At 39.4% G+C, this 25,100-nt stretch overlaps 1 protein-coding gene across 11 annotated transcripts in view; it reads right to left on the bottom strand.

Annotated features, from left to right (window-relative positions):
- Positions 1–25,100, bottom strand: part of PTPN20 (protein tyrosine phosphatase non-receptor type 20) — a 111,542-nt gene that overhangs the window by 4,166 nt on the left and 82,276 nt on the right. For all 11 annotated transcript variants that reach the window (XR_006701555.1, XM_045437955.1, XM_045437958.1 and 8 more), the window contains 3 exons: positions 23,388–23,478; positions 11,367–11,701; positions 6,704–6,919 (listed from right to left, as the gene is read on the bottom strand). Coding sequence is in view for 10 of the 11 variants with exons in the window: in XM_045437955.1 (XP_045293911.1) it covers positions 6,704–6,919; positions 11,367–11,701; positions 23,388–23,478 (642 nt within the window). In the remaining variant the exon portion in view is untranslated. The remainder of the gene's footprint in view (positions 1–6,703; positions 6,920–11,366; positions 11,702–23,387; positions 23,479–25,100) is intronic.

Genomic DNA, 25,100 nt, shown 5'->3' on the forward strand with positions numbered 1-25,100 from the left:
ATCATTTATAATAAGAAATGCTCTCCAAAAGAAATAACAACAAATTTGCCCCTGTGTCTACTTTTCTGTTCTCCAAAGGGAAATCTTAAAGCAGGACTGTAATTCTGGAAAAGTCTGAGCATAGAATACTTTTTCTGGCCACATTAGTAACACAGCTGTTTCTCATCTAAAGAGCCCTCTCAACTCAAATGGAGACCCTGAACAATAGTTGGCCCAATACCAGATTCTGCACCTGTGCATGGAGACCAGCCTACCCACTGTGGTCACTGAGCTGGTGCAGGTCTGCAAGGGGCTGTTACTAATCCACAATGAGATGAGTCCATAAACTGGTAGTAAGTGTTTAGAGACTCTTATGGCAATCTGACAGTGGCGCAGCATCAAGGAGGATCACCAGTGGAACAGGACTAGACCAGCTCAAGTGTTGCTGAACTTGCCTGGAGAGTCACAAGTGGTGCTGAGGACCAGTCATGCCCAGCAAGACCACATAGACACATGAAATTTTAAGGTTTGTTAACTATAACCCCAAATTATATAAAAATCAGAGAAAATGTAACCATTCCTTGATTTTTATAACTTTTCGTTTTTATAATAATTTAAAATTGTAATTGAACCTTTAAAAATTTGTATATTGAAATAATTATAGATGTACAATAGGTTGCAAAAATATACATGGAAATCCTATATACCCTAAACCCAATTTCCCCCAATTATGCCATCCTACATAATTATAGTATAATATCAAAGCCAGGAACTTGACATTGGTATGATCCATGAATCATATTTTGATCATTATTCAGATTTTGCAAGTTTTATCTGCAATCATTTGTGAATTTGTGTACATATGTGTGTGTGTGATTTTGTACAATGTTATCACATGTGAAGGCTCAGATAACTGCAACCACAATCCAGATACATAACTGTTCCACCATAAGACTTTCTCATGTTATCCATTAGAACTACTCACTCAACCCAGTCCCTAACTCTTGGCAACCAGTCATCTGTTATCCATCTCTACTGTTTTGTTATTTCAAGAGGATTGTATGAATGGAATCATGTAATACCTAACTTTTTTAGGGTTTTTCTTTTCATTCAGTATAGTTGCCTTGAGATCCTTATAAATTGTGTACAGTAAAACCTTGGTTTGCGAGCATAAGTCATTCCGGAAACATGCTTGTAATCCAAAGCACTTGTATATCAAGGTGAATTGCCCCATAATTCCATGACCCAAAAATATTCATATAAAAATGATTACAGTACTGTATTATCACATAAAATAATAAAGGAAATACAAAATATAAAGAAAAATAAACAAATTAGCCTGCACTTACCTTTGAAAACCTTTGTGGCTGGTGTGAGGGAGACAAGAGAGAGGAAGGTTATTGTGTAGGATGATTTTCATTGTCACTAACAGATGGTGACTACAGTATAGTATTAATAAACTCTTGTCATATACTGTATTTAATGTAACTGGCAGTAAGGCAGCAGAGAAAAGGGTCTATATCTGCAGGCAGCCTGACCTAGAATGAAGCAAAGCATTCCTAAGCTTACTCTTGTATGGAAAAGCAAAGGACTGTCCATAGGTGCTTTAAGTGGCAAAAAATACACCGTTGTGGGTTGCCAGTTGTGGGTACCTTCCAACATTCTGAAAAATCACCAATTTCTGTCAAACACTGTGGCCTGAGACCAAGCATCCGAGCATGGGAGACAATCACCCAAAATCTCACAGTGAGAGAGAGAAAGAGAGGAATCATTGGCTCAGTTATGATCATGTAACATTCAGTGTCACATATTATTCTTATTGCAAGATATCACTGATTTATCAAGTTAAAATTAGTTATAAATGTTTGCTCATCTTGTGGAACACTTGCAGGACAAGTTACTCGTAATCCAAGGTTTTACTGTATATCAACAGTTCACTCCTTTTTATCTCTTTTTTTTTTTTTTTTTTTTTTAATTTTTTTTTTTCAACGTTTATTTATTTTTGGGACAGAGAGAGACAGAGCATGAACGGGGGAGGGGCAGAGAGAGAGGGAGACACAGAATCGGAAACAGGCTCCAGGCTCTGAGCCATCAGCCCAGAGCCCGACGCGGGGCTCGAACTCACGGACCGCGAGATCGTGACCTGGCTGAAGTCGGAGGCTTAACCGACTGCGCCACCCAGGTGCCCCACTCCTTTTTATCTCTTAATAGTATTCCGTTAAAAAAATAAATGAAATGGATATATACCAGTTTGTTTAATCATCAGCTTACTGAAGGACATCTAGGTTGATTCCAGTTTTTGTTTATTATGAATAAATCTGCTATGAACATTTACATACCGGCTTTTGAGTAATTGTAAGTTTTCATTTCTCTGGGATAAACACCTAAGAGTGCTACTGCTGATACTGTATAGTAAGTTTAGTTTAGTTTTGCTTTTGTTTTAAAGAAATTATAAAACCATTTTCTAGAATGGGTATACCATTTTACATTCCCACAAGCAACTAATAATTAATCCAGTGTCTTCAACTCTTCACCAGCATTTGGAGGTATCACTATTTTTTTATATTAGTCTTTCTGATACATGCCTAGTGATATTTCATCATGGTTTTAATTTCATTTCCCTAAAAGCTAATGAAGCCCAAAATCTATTTACATGGTAATTTGTCATATTTTCATCCTCTTTGGTGAAATGTTTGTTCATGACTTTTACCCATTTTCTAACTGGGTTGCTTTTTTTTGTTTGTTTTTTGTTCTTTACTATTAAAGTTTTGAGTACGCTTTATATATTCTAAATGGATATTTAGATATGTTTGTTAGATATGTGATTTGCAAACAGTTTCTCTAAGTCTGTAGCTTATCATTCTCTTCACAGGGTCTTTCACAAAATGAATCATTTTAATTTACTTTGCCCCTAAGCAACGTTTGTTCTCACCACCTGTATTCAACCCAATACTTAAAGTTCTAGATAGCTGAATTAGGCCAGAGAAAGAAATAAGAGGCATACAGATAGGAAAAGAAGAGATAAATGTGTCCCTATTGGCAACTAGAATGATTGCCTATGTAGAAAATCCCAAGGAATCTAAAAACAGAACAAAATAGAACAAAAAAAACCTCTTAGAAATAGTGAGTTCAATAAAATCAGAGCATACAAGATCAACACACAAAAATCAATCACATTTCTACATATAAACTATGAACATGTAGAAGTTGATCATAAAAACACAATACCATTTACAATTGCTCCAAAGAAAATGAAATAGGATAAATCTAATAAATCACATATAGAATCTATATGTCCAAAATGACAAAATGCTGGTGAGAGAAATCAAAGAAGACCTAAATAAATGGAGAGACATACCATGTTCATGGATTGAAGTATTCAACATAGCAAAGATGTCAGTTCTCTCCAAAGTGATCTATAGATTTAAAGCAATTCCTATCAAAATCCCTGTAAGCTTTTTTTCTGTATAGACAAGCTAGTTAGAAAATTTATATAGGAAAGCACAGACCCTATAAAAGTTAAAACAATTTTGAAAAAGAATAAAGGAATCACTCTACCTTACTATATAGCTACAGGAATCTATAGTGTGATATTGGTAAAAGGATAGACAGATGGATCAATGGAACCGAATACAGAGACAGAAATAGGCCCATACAAATGTGCCCAATGGTTTTGACAAAGGTGCAGAAGCAATTTAGTGGAAGAAGAATAGCTTTTTCAACAAATGGTCCTAGAAAATTGGACATCTATAAGAGAAAGAAAGAAAGAAAGAAAAAAGGAAGAAAGAAAACATATGTAAACCTTGACTTAAATCTCACATTCATACAAAACTTAACTAAAAATGGATTATGGACTTTGGGGTGCCTGGTGGCTCAGTTGGCTGAGCATCTGGCTCTTGGTTTAGGCTCAGATCATGATCTCACAAGTCATGAGTTTCAGCCCAGGGTAGGGCTCCACACTGAAAGTGCAAAGCCTGCTTGGGACTCTCTCTCTCTCCCTCTCTCTTGAAGGGCCCCTTCCCCCCATCAAAATAAATAAATAAATAAATAAATAAATAAATAAATATCACACTGCTTCATCTAGAGTCTTGTTACACAAAACAAACAAACAAGCCCAACCCTGCCAGATAAACTTGACAGTGTGCATAGTTGTGTAAATAATTTTTAATTATGTAAAGGCTAATGTGCTAAATTTTGGATTATTCACATCATTATGTGATAATACGGTAACCAGTAATGAACAACTGTTATTGTACCCTAAAGACTATTAGAAGAGAAAGGTCTATTGAGACCGTTCAAACTACAGAGCAGTCTCAGGGTTTCTGAAAGAAAAGAGGCGGTGTGTCCCAATATTTTAAGAATTTTTAAGCAGGCGTGGTTAAAAATGAAAATGGCTATAGAAATAACAAACAAAAAAGAAAGAAATGGTTACATATTCTCCGATTTTCATATCTGAGTTATAATTGATCAGATAATCTTAAAATGTCTCAGGTCACGAATGTCCGCCTCACAGAGCTGGTATGTAGCTTGCTGCATGTAAGACTCCCCATGTGAGTTCCACAACACACAAACTGGTCTATACTCTGTTCGAGAAGACCCATCCACTGGCCATGTTCTTGGATGTCACAGCAATACATCAAACTGCTCTGAAAGTTTCTAAATGTTCACTCTCAATTTCTAGGAATGTATCTTATGGTAGATAATAAACATCCACAGATTGGTGCTGGTCCAAGACCGCACTCTGAGTAGGTCTGGTGGACAAAATTTCTGAAAAGAGTAGAAAGGGTATCGGTAAGAACATTTGACAGTTCAAGGTTCTGTGGGAAGCCAATAAAGAAACAATGGATGTATTTTCTATTTTTGAATTATCCATCAAATCTAAGCATCCTTAATTGTAAAATGCATCATTATTTTATGTACCACTAAGAAAAACACTGTCAATTAAACTGACAGATGGCTTATTATAAAACACATTCTGAGTTTAAAGAAGGTATAAGGTGGGAGAAAACAGTGCTCCTTAGAAACATGAAATATAATATTTACAGTTTTTATAGTTTCTACAAGGAATATAAAATAAGGACAAATACGGGGCACCTGGGTGGCACAGTCGGTTGAGCGTCCGACTTCAGCCAGGTCACGATCTCGCGGTCCGCGAGTTCGAGCCCCGCGTCAGGCTCTGGGCTGATGGCTCAGAGCCTGGAGCCTGTTTCCGATTCTGTGTCTCCCTCTCTCTCTGCCCCTCCCCCATTCATGCTCTGTCTCTCTCTGTCCCCCAAAAAATAAATAAACGTTGAAAAAAATTTTTTTTTAAATAAGGACAAATATAAACAAATTATTTAAGAAACTATCATGGGGAATATATAAAAGAAAATATACTAACATTTTCTGCTAAAAGGCTCAAACAACATTAGTTATGGGAATGGGTAATATCAGACTTACACTACTAAAATTTTCAGCATTTTTAGCACACTGGGGGGACTCACCAGTTTATATTCATTCACTGAGTTTGCTCTGGAAAACCATCCCTCTTCTCACTCTCAGTCTTATGGCCTGGAGTAGTCCTGACCGGCCTACATAGCCCAGTATCTCCCACAGTGATTAGTTCAGGGAAGGGGCTATAGCTCAGACACAGTGAAAGGCGGGGTGATACTGGCTCAGGTTTCTGACAAAAAGTAATTTCCTCTGTCCTCCAAGGAGCTACTGGGAGAGACCATTTTCCAACCCTCCCACATAATATAGCTTGAGGATAATGAGTTCTGGAACCAAAGCAGCCATTCCACTGCCCCCGGAGAGAGTCTGGCACTGTTAGGGTTTAACTGCAGAAGGCCCAAGAGAGCAGAGACTGGACTGTTGTGACAACAACCTAACGCAGAATTTGCCTCGCACGGCAAATGCCCGGCAGCCTGTTTTCTCAGGATTGAGGTGTGGCTTTTCACCTACCTTGTGCCCCTGGTAAGAGTCACTCCTGCCCCTGTGCCTGCTAATAAACAGGTGTCTTTCCCTTCACACTCCTGCAGTGCAGGAAAACAATTCAGTGAATCAGTCTTTCTGGCCACAAATCTAAGGTCACATTCCCTAATCAGTTTAATCAAGAGTAAAGGTAATAGTATAATCAGTATGTGTCTAATTCTTGTGTCTATCTCTCAGCTGGTTCCAAATTTAGAGGAAAGCAATGAATTGTCAATGATTGACCCAAACTCAGCAATATCATTATCCTTATTTCACATATGAAAAAACTGGATTTCAGAGAAGATGAGCAATTTGCACAAAGTCACCAAAATCTCAAGTGTGAGGCAAAACTGGCAGTCAAAGCTAGGGACCGCTCATTAAAACTCTGAAGTCCACATTTTTTCCAACATGCTCATGTGCATGTATTTTCTGTTCATTAAAAACAGGCATACTTCACTGACATTATTTAACAGGATTTTAAAAGCTGTATGTGTGGGTAGAGGAAAAGCAAAGAGACATGAACTTGCAATCATTGTGCACCTGCTGTGTTCCCAACAATGCTCCATGCCACTCATTTGCATTATGTACTTTAATCATCACAACCCCCTCCCAGAATCTGCACCACTTGATTGAGAAGCAGGTACCCAAAGTTCACATGCCTTCTCTTGACTGAGTTCTCTTGAGGGCCAAATCATGGTCTTCAGGTACTAGAAGGCTGTTAAAAGTAGTAGAGTGTTTACTAATAGCATCAAGTTATCTGTTTAATGTCACTTACTGGAAAGTTCTTTTCGATGGCACAGAACACAACATCCATACAGAGGAACACCCCCGTTCGGCCCACGCCAGCACTGCAGTGAACAAGGACAGGTCCTGTAAGGTGGCTCTTCCTCACATAACGTACATACTTTATGAAGCCATCTACTGGGGCAGGAGTGCCATGGTCTGGCCAGTTGGTGAACTGCAAGTGTTTTATAAAGTGACTAGTTCCTGTCTGTTGAGAGAGGAGACAGGGAGAAGAAAGAAGGGGAAGAGAGAGATTTATCAACTTCTTTTTTTTTTTTTCAACGTTTATTTATTTTTGGGACAGAGAGAGACAGAGCATGAACGGGGGAGGGGCAGAGAGAGAGGGAGACACAGAATCGGAAACAGGCTCCAGGCTCTGAGCCATCAGCCCAGACCCTGACGCGGGGCTCGAACTCACGGACCGCGAGATCGTGACCTGGCTGAAGTCGGACGCTTAACCGACTGCGCCACCCAGGCGCCCCGAGATTTATCAACTTCTTGTGTTAAGGATCTCAATTCCATTTCCAATATAATTATAATTATAATAATAATAATAATAATAATAATAATAATAATGGCTCTATGGTCATACAGTAATGCAAATAAGAATACCAATAGGTAGCATGAATTAATAAGCACTTTTGGGAGTACCTGGGTGGCTCAGTTGGTTAAGCACCTGACTCTTGATTTTGGATCAGGTCATGATCTCATGATTAGTGAGTTCGAGCCCCACATCAGGCTCCCTGCTGGCAGTGTGGAGCCTGCTTGAAATTTTCTCTGCCCCTCCCCCACTTTGCGTGAGTGCACGCACCTTCTTTCTCTCTAAATAAATAAATAAATAAGTAAGTAAGTAAGTAATTTTTAAAAAAGAATTAAGCACTGATGACGCGCCAGGTACTATGCTAGAGACTTTACATGCACTCTTTCATTTAATCCTCACATCAACTCTGGGAGGTAGGTACTGTTTTATCCCCATTTTACAGATGAAACCGTAAGGATCAGGGTAATGGAGAGATGTACGCTAGGTCAGAAATCTCCCACGTCTAGAGCTTGGACTATAATGTAGGCTTCCTGAATTCAAATCAACCATCTTTCTTCTGGACCATGGTTGTGCAGAAAAACCCAGAATCCAAAACCCAAGAATGGGCTAACACATTAGGAAAAGCATTCTATGTTAGCTTGAATGTTTATGATACAAAATTTAATGAAAACAGCTGGGTGCTGCAAAGTTGCTTGACCAGGGGCGCACCAATCTCTTCTGGTGATGAGGACAGGGTAGGTGGTGACCAGGCAAGTGGGCTGTGCCCCCACCCTTATGCTGAGCCCTCTGGCAGCACAGGCATGAAACTCTCCTCAAGGTCGACTATTAAACACTTCCAGCTGACCCATTATCCTTTCCAAAAGGATGGTGCTTTCCCAGTGTCAAGCCCTTCATTTTGCTTCTCTGGGCACCCCTGCAGGGAAACTCAGGATGGATTTCTTACTCCTCCCTTGCTTTTCCCTAATGCAGCCCTTTTTCCTGAGTTCCAAATAGAAATAAGTTTTCCTAAGTCCCAAATAGAAAACTCAGGTTTAAATATCATTGGTACGTGAAATTGAATGATGAAAACAATACTGAAAATCTTGTGAAGGCACCAAAGTGAGGATAGCTTTACCACATATGTCAGGAGTTAAATCTCTCCTGCCACTGTTGACCGCTAAGAATCTGCACAAAGGTGGACTTCACCACTTTCCTGACCTAATCACTTAGACAGAAACCGTGATGCAGATTCTTCAAACACGAACCCCATGGTTCTGGAGCCTGTGGGCCTCAGCTCAAAGGCCACCACTGCTTGGACCCAAGCATTTGAGTTCTTGCAGACAAATAATTCCTCTGTGCCTTTCACCTGCCTATACTCTCTAAGCATACTGGCTTTCCCCTGCCATAAAATGTACCTCACACATCATTTTGGAACTTCCTTCCCCACTAGACCATAAGTGTTCTAAGAGCTGATAATGTGTGTGTGTGTGTGTGTTTTCTGTCTCCAGCGCCTGGCACAACACCTGGTTACAACAGGAGGGAATCCACAAGTATTAGGGGAGTGAGGGTTGAAGCGAATCCCCTCAACCTTAGTGCACAAACCAAGCACAGTGCCTAGCACACAGCCAGCAAGTTATCCATCAGTGTCAGCCATCATTCTTGGCCTCCCTGGTCACAACTATGCTCCAATCCTCCTCACTTTTCCCTCTCACCCTACTCCTGTATCTCATCAACTTCTCCCTTCGTACTCAGGTGCCCCATCCCACCGTAAACTTTTTGAAACCTTCATCATTTCCCTTAATGCTTCGTCCATTTCTTTCCTTGCCTCCCACAGCCCTTCACTCTCTGCAGCCCCCTCACCAAGGCCACCTATTCTCCCATTCTCCTGGTCCCACAGAGCATAGAGATCAGGTCGCATACTCCTTGCTGCCCACTCCTATTTCCAATTCATCATTCCTTCTTGTGTAAATACCCCTCTTCCTTTCGAGTTTCATACCTCTTAGCTTTATCTTCTCATTGCTATTACCCAGTGGCTTTAGCCTCTGGTCAATTTGCTACGTTCACCAAAGATCCTGACCTTCTCTTTGCCACAGACTCTGACGTCATCTAGGGCAAATCCAGGGTCTCTACAGCCCAACAGACACTCTAACCTCACAGCGTTTGTATTTCTCTCTTGTAGAGGAGACCACTTGTTTCTTCTGGTCCTCACAGTGATGGTCACTCCTTGAACTTATTATCACCTATAATCATGTCCAGTATCAAAAATCTTCCCTCCAACAACAATGTGACCAAATGGAGCTCTCCTGTCTTTTATGCCCTCCATCTACTCCTAGTTGACCTGCTTCTGATTCCATTTTTCTCCCTAAGTTTAGACTTCATGGCTGATTATCTGAATCATTCTCTTACCAAACTGTTAACTCCTTTCATCCTTTGAATTTTACCACACATAGTGGACAACACCTCACCCTGGGTCAGCCCCTTAACCTGTGTTCAGGAATCTCATAGTTAGGCTGCTGGGAAGGAAATAATTTCATAGATGCACATTTTATTGCTACTGAAAATTTACTGGTTCCAACTTCATCATCTCCAGCAACCCTTTTCCTAGTCATTGTTTGGACTCCAATCAACTTCTGTGATCCTCTTGTCACGCTTCCTGTTTAACTCCCATCTCTTTCATTCCTGTTGAACACATGTATCACTTTCCTGCTAATCAAATCCACTTATACCAATGCTCCTATAAACCATTCCTTTTGTATCTTTTGATTCTATTAAAGCAAGAAATCTATGAGTTATTCTAGATCAACACTTCCCACTAGAACTTTCTACAATGATGCAAATTTTCTAAATCTGTGTGACCCAATATGGCAGCCATTAGTAACATGCGACTAAACATTAGAAATGCAGCTGTTGTTGGGGCGCCTGGGTGGCGCAGTTGGTTGAGCGTCCGACTTCAGCCAGGTCACGATCTCGCGGTCCGTGAGTTCCAGCCCCGCGTCAGGCTCTGGGCTGATGGCTCAGAGCCTGGAGCCTGTTTCCGATTCTGTGTCTCCCTCGCTCTCCGCCCCTCCCCCGTTCATGCTCTGTCTCTCTCTGTCCCAAAAATAAATAAACATTGAAAAAAAAAATTAAAAAATTAAAAAATAAAAAAAAAGAAATGCAGCTGTTGCAAGTCAAATATTGAATTTGTTGTTTCATATAAATTTTAATGATTTGAATTTAAGCTTAAATAGCCACATATGGCTTCTGTATTGGATAACTTAACTTCCGACCACTCCTTCTGTCACTTATAAGTCATAAATCACATATAAGTCTGCCAATTTTATATGAAAAACACCAAAGTCTCTGCTTTTCATCTCCATGCCAACTGCCCTGCTTGATCATGATACCTTCTGACTAAAATTCTTCAATGTCTCCCAATTATCTTCATAATAAAGTTTGTGCTCCTTAGCCAAACTCCAAGATACTTCATGTTATGACTGGTCCCTGCTTACCTTCTACAGCCTCATCTCACCTCTCACTTTTCCCTGAGTTAAACTGTTAAACTTTTACATTCCCTAAACACTTAACTACTTACATTTCTCCATACACACCGCATTTCATATCTTGATTACCGACTTCTTATTTACATCTTTCTTGTTTGGGTAGTTCTCAATCCAGATGTTCCCTCCTCCAGTAAACCTTCCCCCGAACCCTAAGTAAAGCTAAGTACTTCCCTTCCAGGCCCCAAAGCATTCCATACAGATCAGTATTACCACAGACCACAGTAACTAGGAGTATCAGTAAGGATACCCGAATCTCCACTACTTGGTAAGGTAGTGATAGTGCCTGGCACAGTGGTTAGCAATATACCTGAAAGACTCAATACATATGTCATACTAGGCAGGAGCAGCCAAAGTGCATCCCAGGATTAGGCAACTTCCAATACTGATGCTCCCTGTCCCATCTTCCCTGTTTAGGTTTTTCATCTCTCCAGTCAGAGTTTGGTGTCTTGGTTTCTAGCACCAGGGAGCAGTAAACACAAGTTACTCAAAAAAGTGCCCCCAGTCTGTAACACAACCTAAGCCTAACTTCTCTTCCTGATATGTGGCTTATCTAATGAAATATACATCTAATACTGATTTTTTTTTAAACTTACAGACTTCCTCACAACTTGAAATATTCGGATGATGAAACATTGAAGTATCTGGTAGTTCTCCATGAAGATACGACAGTTTTTCAATTCCAAAGGCTTCTTCATAGAAATGGGCCAGTAATGGTGGCATTTGACAACTCCACCTTCTATCTCTTTGGTTATCATGACAATAACATTAGAGTTATTTTCTAAAACCATTTGCCAGAAGTCATCTGTAGTACTTGGCAGTGGTCCTTGAGCAGCAATATAAAAATACTCTTCTCCAGAATTCATTATTCTAATGTAACTAGCATTGATGTAGTCTTTGTTTTCTCCAAGAGGAACACGTGTTGAATCATCTATCATAAAAACAGAAATATCTGGTAGATAACAGAAAAGTAGGAGATACAATACACCCTGGATTCATGAAAGTATTTCACACTGGTAAATTCATTCCTCTCTTTGACGAGTAGAGAAGATGGCATAAGAGTGTCATTTCAAGAGTTATAGGAGTCCATGCATTTAAGTTCTTCCCTCCCCCAAACATAGTGGCATGACCTACAAAATACACAATAAGTGTTTTTTGTTTTCATCTGCTTCTACTAAATAGAGAGGGTTGCCATCGGTATCCAGACACTTTGAGAGATTTCTGTTAGATATGGCACAGGTATGATTAGGCCAAGGGAGTTACCTAACTCCTTTGAACTGAATGCAGCCAAGGAGGAGCCCTCTGAGGGGGCAAGGGAATGCCATTCTCTATAAATCCAGACAAGCTGCAAGCCCAGAGCAGTAGGGGCCAGGATTAAAAGAAAAAAAAAAAATGACTGTGATAGTTGATCAGATCCAAACCCTAGGATTAATGGAATTCTACCAATGACCCAACTACATGATAGTCAACTTTTATATCCATCCTCAGCATTCACTGGGTGAAACAGTATGTAATCAAAGCAAAGGTATTATGGCAAAATGATGTTATGAAGGGGATTTGCTCCAACTAACATGGGACTCATGAAACATGAACTATTGCAACAAATATGAAAGAGGAAGCCAATTACTTGGCCTACTCACAAACTCCATTGGCCCCAGAGCTCTTTCTTCATTTTACATAGACATCTGGACCTCTGGCTCAACCACTGCTCCCACACAGACAATAAATGCCCTCAGCAAAGGACAGACCTTCCCTGCCAGGCAGTGGTCTCACCAAGAGCCCCTCCCTATTACTCAGAGTCCTGTGGGCCACTTATCTGGCAAATAGGGTATGACTGAGATAACTAAACAGGGCCTTACACAAGTTCTGATAGAACCCTTTTCAAATTCCAACATAGCAAACATAAACTTTCCCTTGTAAATATGAATAAATAGGAAAAACAATCACTAGATATATGAAGAAGGCTAGTACTTCACAAAAGGATACAATTTTTAAAAATCATAGCAAAGGTTTTCTTTCCTATAAGAGGGAAGAATACTTTAAAAGCTATTTTCGTTTAAAATGAAATACAAAAAAGTTAGAGAGGGGGGGAGCCAAACCATAAGAGACTCTTAAAACCTGAGAACAAACTGAGGGTTGATGGGGGTTGGGAGGGATGGGAGGGTGGATGATGAGTATTGAGGAGGGCACCTTTTGGCATGAGCACTGGGTGTTGTACAGAAACCAATCTGACAATAAATTTCATATTAAAAAAATAATAAAAAATAAAATGAAATATGAGAACATTATTTTATTATTTAAAAAGAATAACATGTTTATTGACATGTTATTAAATTATAAAGGAGGTAACAAAAGCAAAATGTCTTCCTCATATATGAACATATATACAAATACATTATATTACTTTATATAAACATATAATAATAATAATAATAATAATAATAATAAACCTGGCAAGTATTCACCAAAATACTAGTAGTGGCTATTTTATTACCTAATTGTTTATAGTGAACTTGTACTACTTTATAGTAGAAAAGTATTTCTTTATTTTTAAAAGGGAGATTAAATGTGTGAAAATCAAACAATCTAAACTAATAAAAGCTTGCCTTCAGATAAAAACCACAATTACTCAATTAAAACCTCTAAAGTGAGAAGTGAATAGAAAAACAAATTAGTGATTTAGAAAATTGGCTTAAGAGATTTCCCCATGAACTCAGAAAAAAAGATGAAAACAATGATAATAATGAGTAAAATGTCAGGGAGTACAGAGCATATAAAGAAAATACATAAAAGGAATTTCAGAAGCAAAACTATGGAATACACAGTAGTAAGGAAATAGCTCAAGTGATCACAGGAGAAATGTTCCTCTAAGAGAAGAGACAGTTGTAGAATTTAGTGCTAACATGCACCCAGGCCCAAGTAGCATGTATGTATTCTGCATGCATCACCTCATCTGAACTTCAAAACGATCCTTTGAATGAGGTATATTATGCATGCTTTTCAGATGAGACACTTTTACTCAAAGTGGCTAAGTAATTTGTTCCCTATTATGCAGCAGTTCTTCTAGATTCCACAGTCTCCACAAGTAACTCTATGATCTGCTGGCCCTCAAGGAAGACTCAAGGAAAGACCACTTCAAATGCCAGACATTACTGAAGACAGCCACTAAGACCTCAAGACTAGCGGAGCATAACGTCACAGAGATAGGAAGTAAAACTTCGCTACTGGATCACTAGAGGTCTTAGTGAGCTGTGGCACTCCCATTTCCAGTTCTCAGTTCCTGAATCCTGGCTGTGGCAGAAACATATACTGGATGCTAATTTGGAGCACATAGGACCTCCAAGAGAACACTGCCCCAGCCCTTTAAGGTACCGCCACCTAGCTGGCACTGTAACTGAGTCTTCAAAAAGCCATGTCCCTGTTCTATCAACCCAGCCGCTGTAGGAGGATGAGGAATATGTTAAGATCAGTGAATTCCATGAGCACGAGTCCACTGCCACAAATCATTTGCCTCAAGGTGAGCTCCTTGGTCAGAGGCAATGTTGTGTGGACTATCATGACGTTAGCTAAAGCATTCTGTGGGTCTCTGGAGGGTAGATTTGGTAGAAGTACTGCATGCAAAGAAGGCAAATCCATACACAATATCTATTCTGTAAAAAACAAACAAAAAAAAGGCACTGAAAAAAGCACTGTTCCTTCTGTGATAGTAGTTCAATGTAATCAACGTGCTGTCAGGTATCTGGCTGAACAACCTGGGAAACAGTGCCATATTGGGGCCTCACTGTTGATCTCTACAGCTGACAGATTGGGCACTCAGCACAGGCCACAGCAAGGTTGACCTTGGTGACTAGAAGTTAATGTTGCTGAGCCTATTCATAACTTCTATTCTTGCCAGAACATCCACTTTGTTCATGAATCCACTGGGTAATGCACGGGTGACCGGGAAAGTGACTGGTATGCACAGAATGAGTCATTCTATCCACCTGATTATTAAATCCTCTCCTTAAGTCACCCTTCAGTGAACATTCACATACAACACAAATATCTTCATTATTTTTGCCCATCCCAAGAGGTCTAGCCACATACCTCTTCCTCAAGAACTCCTTGTAACCAACTATCCAATCATGTTCCTTCCAAGTCCCTGACCATCCAGCTAAGCCATGGGCCACAGCGCCTGAACTGGTACAGATTTGTACCTCTGGCCATTGCTCCTTCCAAGCAAAACGGACAACCAAGTATACTGCCCAAAGTTCTACCAACGGAGAGGATTTCCCTTCACCACTGTCCTTCAGGGATGTGCCCTCCAAAAAGTCTGTAGTGTTGCTGCTGTCTACTTCTAGGTGGTACCTGCATATGGTGCAGAACCATCTGTAAAGAACATCCCAATTTTCTCTTCCTCAGTCAACTAATCATAGGGAACTCCTCATGAGGTCACAGATGCAGGCTGGAAGAGAGGAGGTAAAGGAAAGAAGACCATGGACAGTTTGGTCCCTTCATCTAACTTACTTGTGCCTTCAAGGCTGGCTCAAACCCAACCTTGTATCTACAACTTCCATTTGATGATGGAGTGCTGCTTTGCACGCTCTACTTTCTGGTTTGATGGCCTATAGTTAAGTGTCCAGTCTCTACTAATACCTCATAGCAGGCAAAACTGTTCCTCAAAAGGTGAGTGGTTATACACAGAGATTGGCAGGGCTTTTCTAAAAGCCCATGGCCTGGGCTCTGATTCAGCCATAGGGGCCCGCCAAAGGCTCAAAACAGTACCCCTAGTTTCCACTGACATTGCATCTACTGGATCAACTGAGCAACTTGTACAGCAGCCTGGACTTGTAGAACTTGCACTTGTCCTGGGCCCCACTCAAAACCCATATTAGTAAAGGAGCCAGCGTAGCACACTGAAATGAGGAATCTACTGTCTCCAAAGTCCAAAGAGGTTCATGAGGCATTCTACCTCTTTGGGCTATAGGAGAGGCCAGATGCAACATATTACCCTTCTCCTTAGAAGGGAATATTTTTATATTCCCCACACCACTGGACCTCTAGAAATTTCAAAGAGGTCGAATTTTTGTTAGATTCATTTTCCACCCTGTGACACACAAATGTCTTACTGGTAAGTCTGGAGTAGTTAATTGCTACCTCTTATTCCCTAGATTCAATCAGCATAATGTCATCAATATAATGGACCAGTATAATGTCTTAAGTAAGGGAAAGGTAATCAAAATCCTTGGGAACTATGACATAGGGCTGGAGAACTGATCTATTCCTGAGATAGGGCATTGGATGTGTATTGCTGGCCATGTCAGCTGAAAGCAAACTGCTCCTGGTGGTCTTTACTAACAGATATGGAGAAAAAGCACTTGCCAGATCAACAGGTATACACTAGGTACCAGGGGATGTAATAATTTTCTAAAGCAATCAAATCACACCTGGTACAATGGTTGCAGTTACAGTCACCACCTGCTTAAGCTTATAATAATCCACTGACATTCCCCAAGATCCACTTGTTTTCTGCACAGGTCAAATAAGTAAGATGAATGGGGATGTGGTGGGAATCACCACCCCTGCACCTTTTAAATTCTTAATGGTGGCACTAATCTCTCTGTGCTCTCTCAAGAATGCAGCATTGCTTTTAGTTTACTATCTTCCTAGACAGAAGCAGATCTACAGGCTTCCATTTGGCCTTTTCCACCGTAACTGGCCTCACTCCACAGGTAGGGATTCTGCCAGTTGCTGAGTATGCCTGTTCCAAGTATGCATTCCAGAACTGCAGAAATAACCACAGTGGTTCAGAACACACCGAACCCACTAGGAAATGGACCCAAGCTAAAACTTCGTTGCTTATCTGACCTCCATAAGTACCCCTCTTCCTGGTGGGCCAGGGTGACACTTTTGGTCTCCTGGAATTTGTGTCAGATTAGTGCCAGCATCAGTAGTACTGGCAAACAAGACTCTTCAGCATTTAGGGGTTTGATGTGCCTATCTTTACCGGGACTTTGCCATATGTTCTCAGTTTTTCAGAATCCCATTCTTTCTCAAATTCTATGCTCTCATTTTAATAGCAAACACCCTGCAAAGTATGGAATTCAAATTGCAAAGTAAGTCAGCCATTCATAGGATGAGACTCTGGGTTTGATTTTCAACATTCTGAGCTCCATGGCTACAGGAGATAAGGGTTTCTTTCAGGGAAAACATGAACACTCTTAGGTCATTTATGTGATGCTTGAGCTGGAAATTCAAATCCCTGAGATCATCCTTTTTTTCCCCTACTTGGAATAGCACAATTAGAAACAACCAGCCAATCTCATTATATTTGTTAGTTGACAAAAATGTTCTAAGGTATAAAATACACAGTCATCCAGACCTTGCTTCTTATAAGTATTTGTAAAGGAAAAGCCAATGGAGAGATTTTATTTATCTCTGTTACCATTATTACACCATGGATTATCACTGTTCTCTTTACTACTAGAAATAGAGTCATTAGTGCCTTTAAATTTTATCAGAGTAGGAAACCAATTCATAAAACTCATCCTTAAGATTCTGTTCCTCTAGAATCATTCTTGGTACCAAAATTTATATTAGTCAGTGTTCTCCAGAAAAACAGAATTGATAGGCCATATATATATATATATATATACATATGTGTATATATATATATATACAGTAGACAGATTTATTTTAAGGAACTGGCTCACACAACTGTGCAGCCAGTCTGAAATTTGTAGGGCAGGCTGTCAGGCTGGAGATCCGAAGAACAGCTGATGTTACAGTCTTGAGTCCAGAGGCAATCTGGAGGCAAAATGGCTTCTTCCTTGGGGAACTTCAATCATTTTTTCTTAAGGCCTTCAACTGATTGGATGAAGCCCATCCATATTAGAGAGGATGATCTGAATTTCTTAAAGCCCAGTGATCTAAGTCTTAATTACGTCTAAAAATACTTTTACAACAACATCTAGACTCATGTTTGGACAAATATCTGGGTAGTGTGGCCTAGCCAAGTTGACATATAAGATTAAGCAGCACACAAGCTAAAAATTTTAATAGATGATTGGAAGGAGGAAGGTTTTCTTGAAACTTAAATAAGTTCCCTAGAAGACCAAATGAAAGAAAGCAAGAACTAAAACTAGGTTGGGGGGGGGGGAGGAAGTATATGCAAAACTACCAAGAGGCAAAAGTAAAGAGGTAATTAGGAAAAAGATGAAAGCCTTAGAGAAAAGATCCAAGAGACCAACCCTACAAATCATAGGAGCTCCAGAAAAAGAAAAACAGATTAGAGAGAGGAAGACCAATTACTAAATAACTGAAGAAACTCTCCTAGAGCTAAAGGAAGACTGAGTCTTCAGATTAAAAGGTTCTATGAATTCTACATAAGACCAATGAAATGAAACATACATGGTAACATTTCTGAATTCCAGGAAAAAATTAAAATGCCATAAGGTTTATGAATGAAAGAATATGTTTCTTACAGAATAAGGCCAGGTCGCCTGGGTGACTCAGTCAGTTAAGCGTCTGACTTTGTCTCAGGTCATGATCTCATGGTTCTTGGGTTCGAGCCCCATAATGGGCTCTATGCTGATGGCTCAGAACCTGGAGCCTGCTTCAGATTCTGTGTCTTCATCTTTCTCTGCCCCTCCCCCACTTGTTCTCTCTCTCTCTCTCTCTCTCTCTCTCTCTCTCTCTCTCAAAAATAAATAAACATTAAAAAATTTAGAATAAGGTCACGATACCATCGTATTTATTACCTGAAACACTGGAAGCTGGAGGACAATGAAGTAACACTCTGGAAAACAGTGAGGAGGTTCCTCAAAAAATTAAAAATAGATCTACCCTATGACCCAGCAATAGCATGCTTAACTTTATAAGAAACTGTTAAACTCACTTCCATTGTAGCAGATGTAAAGTGTATCTCATGTAAAATGTATCTTATTATAGTTTTAATTTGCATTTTCTTACTGATTAATGATATAAACATCTTTTCACATATTTGTCATCCATACATCTTCTTTCAAGCGGCCACTTAAATATTTTGCTCACTTATTGTTGGGTTATTTGTCCTCCTATCAAGCCATAGAAATTCTTCACATATTCTTCTTTTTTTAATTAAAAACATTTTTTAATGCTTATTTATTTTTGAGAGCAAAAGAGCACATGATAGCGAGAGCGAGAGCAAGCAGGGGAAAGTCAGAAAGAGAGGGAGACACAGATCTGAAGCAGGCTCCAGGCTCTGGACTGTCAACAAAGAGCCCAATGCAGGGCTCGAACTCACGGACAAAAGAGATCATGACCTGAACCAAAGTCAGACACTTAACCGAACAGAGCCACCGAGGAGCCCCAATTTCTTTACATATTCTAAACAAAAGCCCTCTGTCAGACAAATGTTTTCATAACAGTACATTGAAAAGCAATATTTGTTTTAAATCAAAGAAGTCTAATTTGTTTTTTTCTTTTGCAATTTGGGGTTTTTGTGTCCTATTAAGAAAAACTCTGCCAAACCCAAGAACACTAAATTTTTCCCAAGTATTCTTCAGAAGTTTTATGGTTTTAATTCATATTAGGCCTATGATCTATTTTGAGTTAATTTTTATGTAAGGTGTGAGATAAGGGTATAGCTCATTTTTAAATATATGAAAATCCAACTGTCCAGAACCATTTGTTGAAATTACCCTTTCCTCATTGCTTGCATCCTAAAATTCAGATATCGTCTGCTCTGCCTTCCTTGCATAACTGTAGACAGCACTCCATGACATATATGAAAACGTGCTCTGTAAAGTGGAAAACTAATAGAAATCTAAGTCACTATCATTATTAGTTAGTTCTGAGTAGATCCTGACCCGAAGACAAGAAACAGAAAAAGTATTAGGCCATGACATGTGGTATGGCCCCACTCTTTTATTAGCCTTCAAAACACCTTTTAACCTCAGAGCTATTCCCTCTTCTGTGAAGTAGAAATTATGGTATCCAATGGTCTACTTCAGGAGGATTTCATAAAGATTATATAAGATTATGCATTTTAAAATGCTTTGCAAATTATAAAATGCTATACAAATGCAAGATATTTACTTTATACCTAAAAATCCCTGGGCTATACAATAAGGCCCATTCCTGCTTTGCATAGTAGTATAGGGCCATAAATATGACTGCCCAAGCTGAAACTTTGCAAAAGATCTTAATAATCAACAGGACAAATTATGATTGTTCTATAACCTTTTCCAAGGCACTATTTCTTCTTAACTCTATTCTTGTTCTATTAGGATTTCATCCCAGTGTTACTACTTTTCCTTTCTTTGCTTCAATTCATCTTTGTTGACCAGGCAACTTTTGATAACCCATTTTTATAAAAGGTAATGTGGGCTTATCGCTAAAAAATAAGGAGGCAACAAAACTATGCGCTTTGCTATCTGTGCATGAGCTGAGTAACAGGTACACAGTGACCAACTGCAGTAGTATTTCAAAAGAAGTAAAAGAAAAATGACATGGTTAGTCACTGATCATGATGCACATCTGTTATTTACATATTAATCAGCAGACTGAAGAGCTAGAAGTGAAGTTTGTACTTTATGCAATTACTCATAGTTAATATATTGTGATCACTGAAATTTGAATTGTGTTGTTGGGGGAATGGTGTTCTTCACTAAACACACTAACTGAAATTTGTGCATACTGGAGCCATGCAAAGTGAGGCTTGCATATACTTGCAGTGTGCCAAGATATGTGAATCTCCCAATTAGTCTTCCCAGCATTTGAAGAGAGGAATAAATGAATTATTTTCCTGGCTTTCTTGATGTGATTCTTTTTGAACCTTCTCTATTACTTCAAAAAATGTGTGGTGAAGAAATCAAAGAAACCTTTGAGGAACCCGGGCGGCTCAGTCGACTGAGTGCCCAACTCTTGATTTTGGCTCAGATCATGATCCCAGGGTCCTGCGGTTGACCCCTACATTGGGCTCCACACTGAACATGGAGCCTGCTTAAGATTCTCTCTCTCTGTCCCTCTGCCTCTCTGCCCCCCCCCATTCACATGCACGTGCATGTTCTCTCTCTAAAAGAAAAAAAAAACTTTGATGGTTACTTAAGGAGGCTTATTTGAGATTAAATTACACTGTAGTATAAGGCAGATAAATCAGTGGGCTTTAAAACAAAAGTTGACTGAATAACAACTGATTTTCTTTTAAGAGAAAAGCAAAGGGTTTTACATGATTTTCCTTAGTTTTAGCCATTGAACTTTTGTTTTGTTTTGTTTTGTTTTGTTTTATTTCAGGAGTAAAATTTAGTGATTCATCACTTACATACAACAACACCTAGTACACATCACAACAAGTGCCTGCCTTAATGCCCATCGCCCATTTAACCCATCCACCCAACCCAGCTCCCCTCCAGCAACCCTTGGTTTGTTCTCTAGAGTTAAGAGTCTCTTGTGGTTTGCCTCCCTTTTTGCTTTTATTTTATTTTTCCTCCCCTTCCCCTATATTCACCTATTTTGTTTCTTAAATTCCACATATGAGTGAAATCGTATGGTATTTGTCTTTAACTGACTTATTTTGCTTAGCATAGTACATTCTAGTTCCATCTATGTCACTGCAAATGGCAAGATTTCATTCTTTTTGATGGCTGAGTAATATTCCATTACATATGTGTACCACATCCCCTTATCCAATCATCAGTTGATGGACATTTGGGCTCTTTCCATACTTTGGCTATTGTTGATAGTGCTGCTATAAACATGGGGGTGCATGTGCCCCTTCGAATCAGTAGTTTTGTCTCCTTTGAATAAATACCTAGTTGTGTAATTGCTGGTGCTATTTTTAACTTTTTGAAGAATTGCCATACTGTTTTCCTAATCACTGAACTTTACTCTTTGTATCTTCACATCTCTTTTCTCTTTAGTTGTCACTCTTCTTGTACCCAGAGAAAAGAGTTCAAGCCAGATCAAATGTCAAATGTACCCCATATCCTAAAGCAAGCTTCTTGTAATCCTCATTTTAAAGTCTTGTTTGCATTTGGTTCCTTGAGGGCTCACTGCACACGTAGGTGTAGGAATTACATAACTGGAACCTCTGACTTCTCAGACTAGCACCAAATTGTTGGTATTATCTCTTAAACATTACCCTGATTTCAGGAATATTCATCAATGTACTTCTGCACACTCTCCCCACAGAAGATAGCAGAATTAATATTTTAACTATCTGGGAAGGTACTCATTAGTCTATAATAATAAAGCTATTTTAAGATCTGAATGAACCAACTAAACATAAAGGTATTTATCTAATTATGGCAGTCACTATTCTACCCTAATTTCTATGATAACCACCTCAAGTCTAGTGGGAGAAACAGGAGCATAAATAGATAAATAAAATATAATTTGGTAAATTGGGGAGGTCAGTCACAAGGTGGTATGAGACTATTAGAGAAACACCAAACCTAGCTTTGAGGAACACAAGGAAGGTCGGGCTGAGCTAGCTCTGAAAAACAGTAGGAATTACCTCAGAAAAGAAAGGAGGATGGATGGTTCTTGCAAGAACCACAGGTTCAAAGGCCTGGAGACAAAGAAAGAGAACGAATTCCAGAAACCAAAAGAGGTTCTGTCAGAGAGCTGTGGCAACAGAGGTGGAATAGATGCCATGATGCTAAAGAGCTTTACCATGACAGTAACAGGGAGCCAAAGAAGAGCTTGGAAGGGATTTGTGTTTTAGGAAAGTCATTTCAGTAGCTGCTGTGAGTAGATGGGCATGGAAGCAGTGAAGAAGACAGACCAGCCGAGAGATGAAATCGGCTCAATCCAAGCAGTGGTTGGAACTGAGACATGGGGGAAGATTCTGGGGGTATTAAGGAAGTAGAATTAAAAGGGCTTTGTAACCACTTTTGAATATTAAGCATGACTCAAAGTTTTCTGGTGTGGACAACTGGGTGGTTACAGTAAATAAGATATAGGAGGAAGGAGAAAGGTCAAGATGGAGGAAGAAAAATGGTAAAGTAACATGAAAAATATTTTACTTTGAAAGGAATGTGAGGCATAGAATGAGATTTCCTGCCTAAAATTAAAAATGTCTTGTATTTTGTTTCTACTCTTTGGATGGCCTGAGACAGATAAATCCTGTGAGTAACTGGGTGGGAAGGAGAGGGGCACTAGCTTCACCCAGTACAGGGAAGCAGTGTGGAGGGCCCTTAGAGAAAATCAAAGAGCAACCTTCTATTGCAGGGTAGATTGGCAGTTTTATTGTCCAGGGCAGAGGATATAAATAGCTCCATTGTATCTGTGTGTCTAAACAAAATGGCCAAGGAAGGTGGTTAGGGCTTGGGGTACCAAAAGTGAGAGGTGTCTCAGACTACTAGACTTTATATTTTGGATATAGTTCATGGCCTGACAAGTAGCATATGCATAAGAAGGTTTAAAGACTTCTGTAAATAACCCTTTGTTAGTTGCTGGAAGAAGTACCTGGAATAGAAGACTTGAACTTGACCATGTTCTAGCATATTTAAGAATATGCCCAGGCCACCCACTAGCTAGCTACCAGAGCTCTTTGTCGTGATCACAGGTCAAAATGCCTAATACTGAAAGCCATACAACCCACTTTTTATCTTTCCCGCAATGTAAACAGGAAAATAAAACCATTTTTAGCTTACATGGAAGAACATCTCGATATCTGTTTTTGTCTCTGTTGCGTAGGTCATTCCCAGATTTGAACTCACCAGGTAGGTTCTGAAAATCTAAAGTCTTTAAAAGGTAAGAAATATAAGTCACATATTTACTACGACAAAAAGAAACAAGAAAAAAAATCTGCCTTTGCTTAGTGTTCATGATCCTTAAACCTCTATATGGCATGACCCAATGTTAAATGTGTTGTATGATAAGTGAAGTCAAAACCGCATTAAAAAATACTACAGAAAGGGGCACTTGGGTGGCTCGGTTGGTTAAGTGTCTGACTTTGGCTCAGGTCATGATCTTGTGGTTCGTGGGTTTGAGCCCCGCATCGGGCTCTGTGCTGACAGCTCAGAGCCTGGAGCCTGTTTTGGATTCTGTGTCTCTCCCTCTCTCTCTGCCCCTCCTCTACTCATGCTCTGTCTCCCTCTCTCAAAAACAAATAAACATTAAAAAAAAATACTTTAGAAAATACCTCAAATTTGAGATGTCAATCAACAAGTTGCTTGATAAGAAAATGCTAATCTCTCTAAAGATGCTTTTTTCCCTTAAACTTCAATATTTTTCTTTTTTCATAAAAAAGCCAATACAGAACATTCCCTTCTTGGACTTACCCATAAATCTATCATTTTATAAGCAAACAAATAAAAATAACAGCAAAATATATATATAAACATATAAACCAAAAAAAATATAAGCAGACTCACAATTTACTCCTTGGCCCATGAAGGAATTATCAGATATCAATTAAGGAATTCTCCCTTCCAAAAAAATTTCATTACCAAGTGTGAATTCAGTAAACACTGATTGAACATTTAATACATACTCAGCACTTTTCTAGATACTGGAATACAAAGATGAACCTGAAAATTTTCCCATCCTTAAGGAGCTATCAGAGCAGTCAGAGGGGGACCTATGAGATCAATGTACAGAGATGCTAGTATAATGGTAGCACTGATGACTGTCATCAAAAGTTAGTCATATGACAGTATGTGTGTGTGCGGAAGGCAAGGAGAGCGGAGGTGAGCAGGTACCACTCCAGGTAAAAGGACAGGAATAAAGGCACGGGGGCATACATCTCCTCTTGGGGAAATAGTGACTAGGATGATAACAAGAGAACAGAGAACATGATCTAGCCCAGAGGGAGACGAAAACTACCCAGGAAGGCCTTGTTTCATATACAAAAGAAGCAGAGGTGTATCCAGTCCTAGTCTATGAGAATATTTGTGGATAAAGCCCGTGAGTCTATACTTTTCAAAAGCTCTTCAGTAACCCTTCGGTAGCCAACCTGGCACCACCAGTCTTTAAATAAGCGCTGGCAACTACTGGCATGGCCGATGAGAAGCTAGAGAAGGTGTTAAGCAGTAGGATAGTAAGATTTTTACCCTTTTAATTTTTATGCAAATTAATCCTAAAATTAACTTGGGAAAAAATATCTGTAGGAAGAACTAGAAGAATTCTGTAAAAGAAGAGTAAATGAGGGAAGACTAGTCTGAACAAACAGTAAAAGATCCCATGAAGCTACACTAATTAAGAGAGTTTGGTAACAGCATATGAATAAACACATCAATGGAAGAAGTCCAAGAATACATTAAAATGTATATATCACTTCAGTATATAATAAAAGTGGCCTTTTACATCACTGAATAGAAGTTTCAAGAGGATCTTGGGACAAGAGGATAGATATATAACGTGGG

This window comes from Leopardus geoffroyi, chromosome D2, assembly GCF_018350155.1.
Source record: "Leopardus geoffroyi isolate Oge1 chromosome D2, O.geoffroyi_Oge1_pat1.0, whole genome shotgun sequence".
Classification (NCBI taxonomy): domain Eukaryota; kingdom Metazoa; phylum Chordata; class Mammalia; order Carnivora; family Felidae; genus Leopardus; species Leopardus geoffroyi.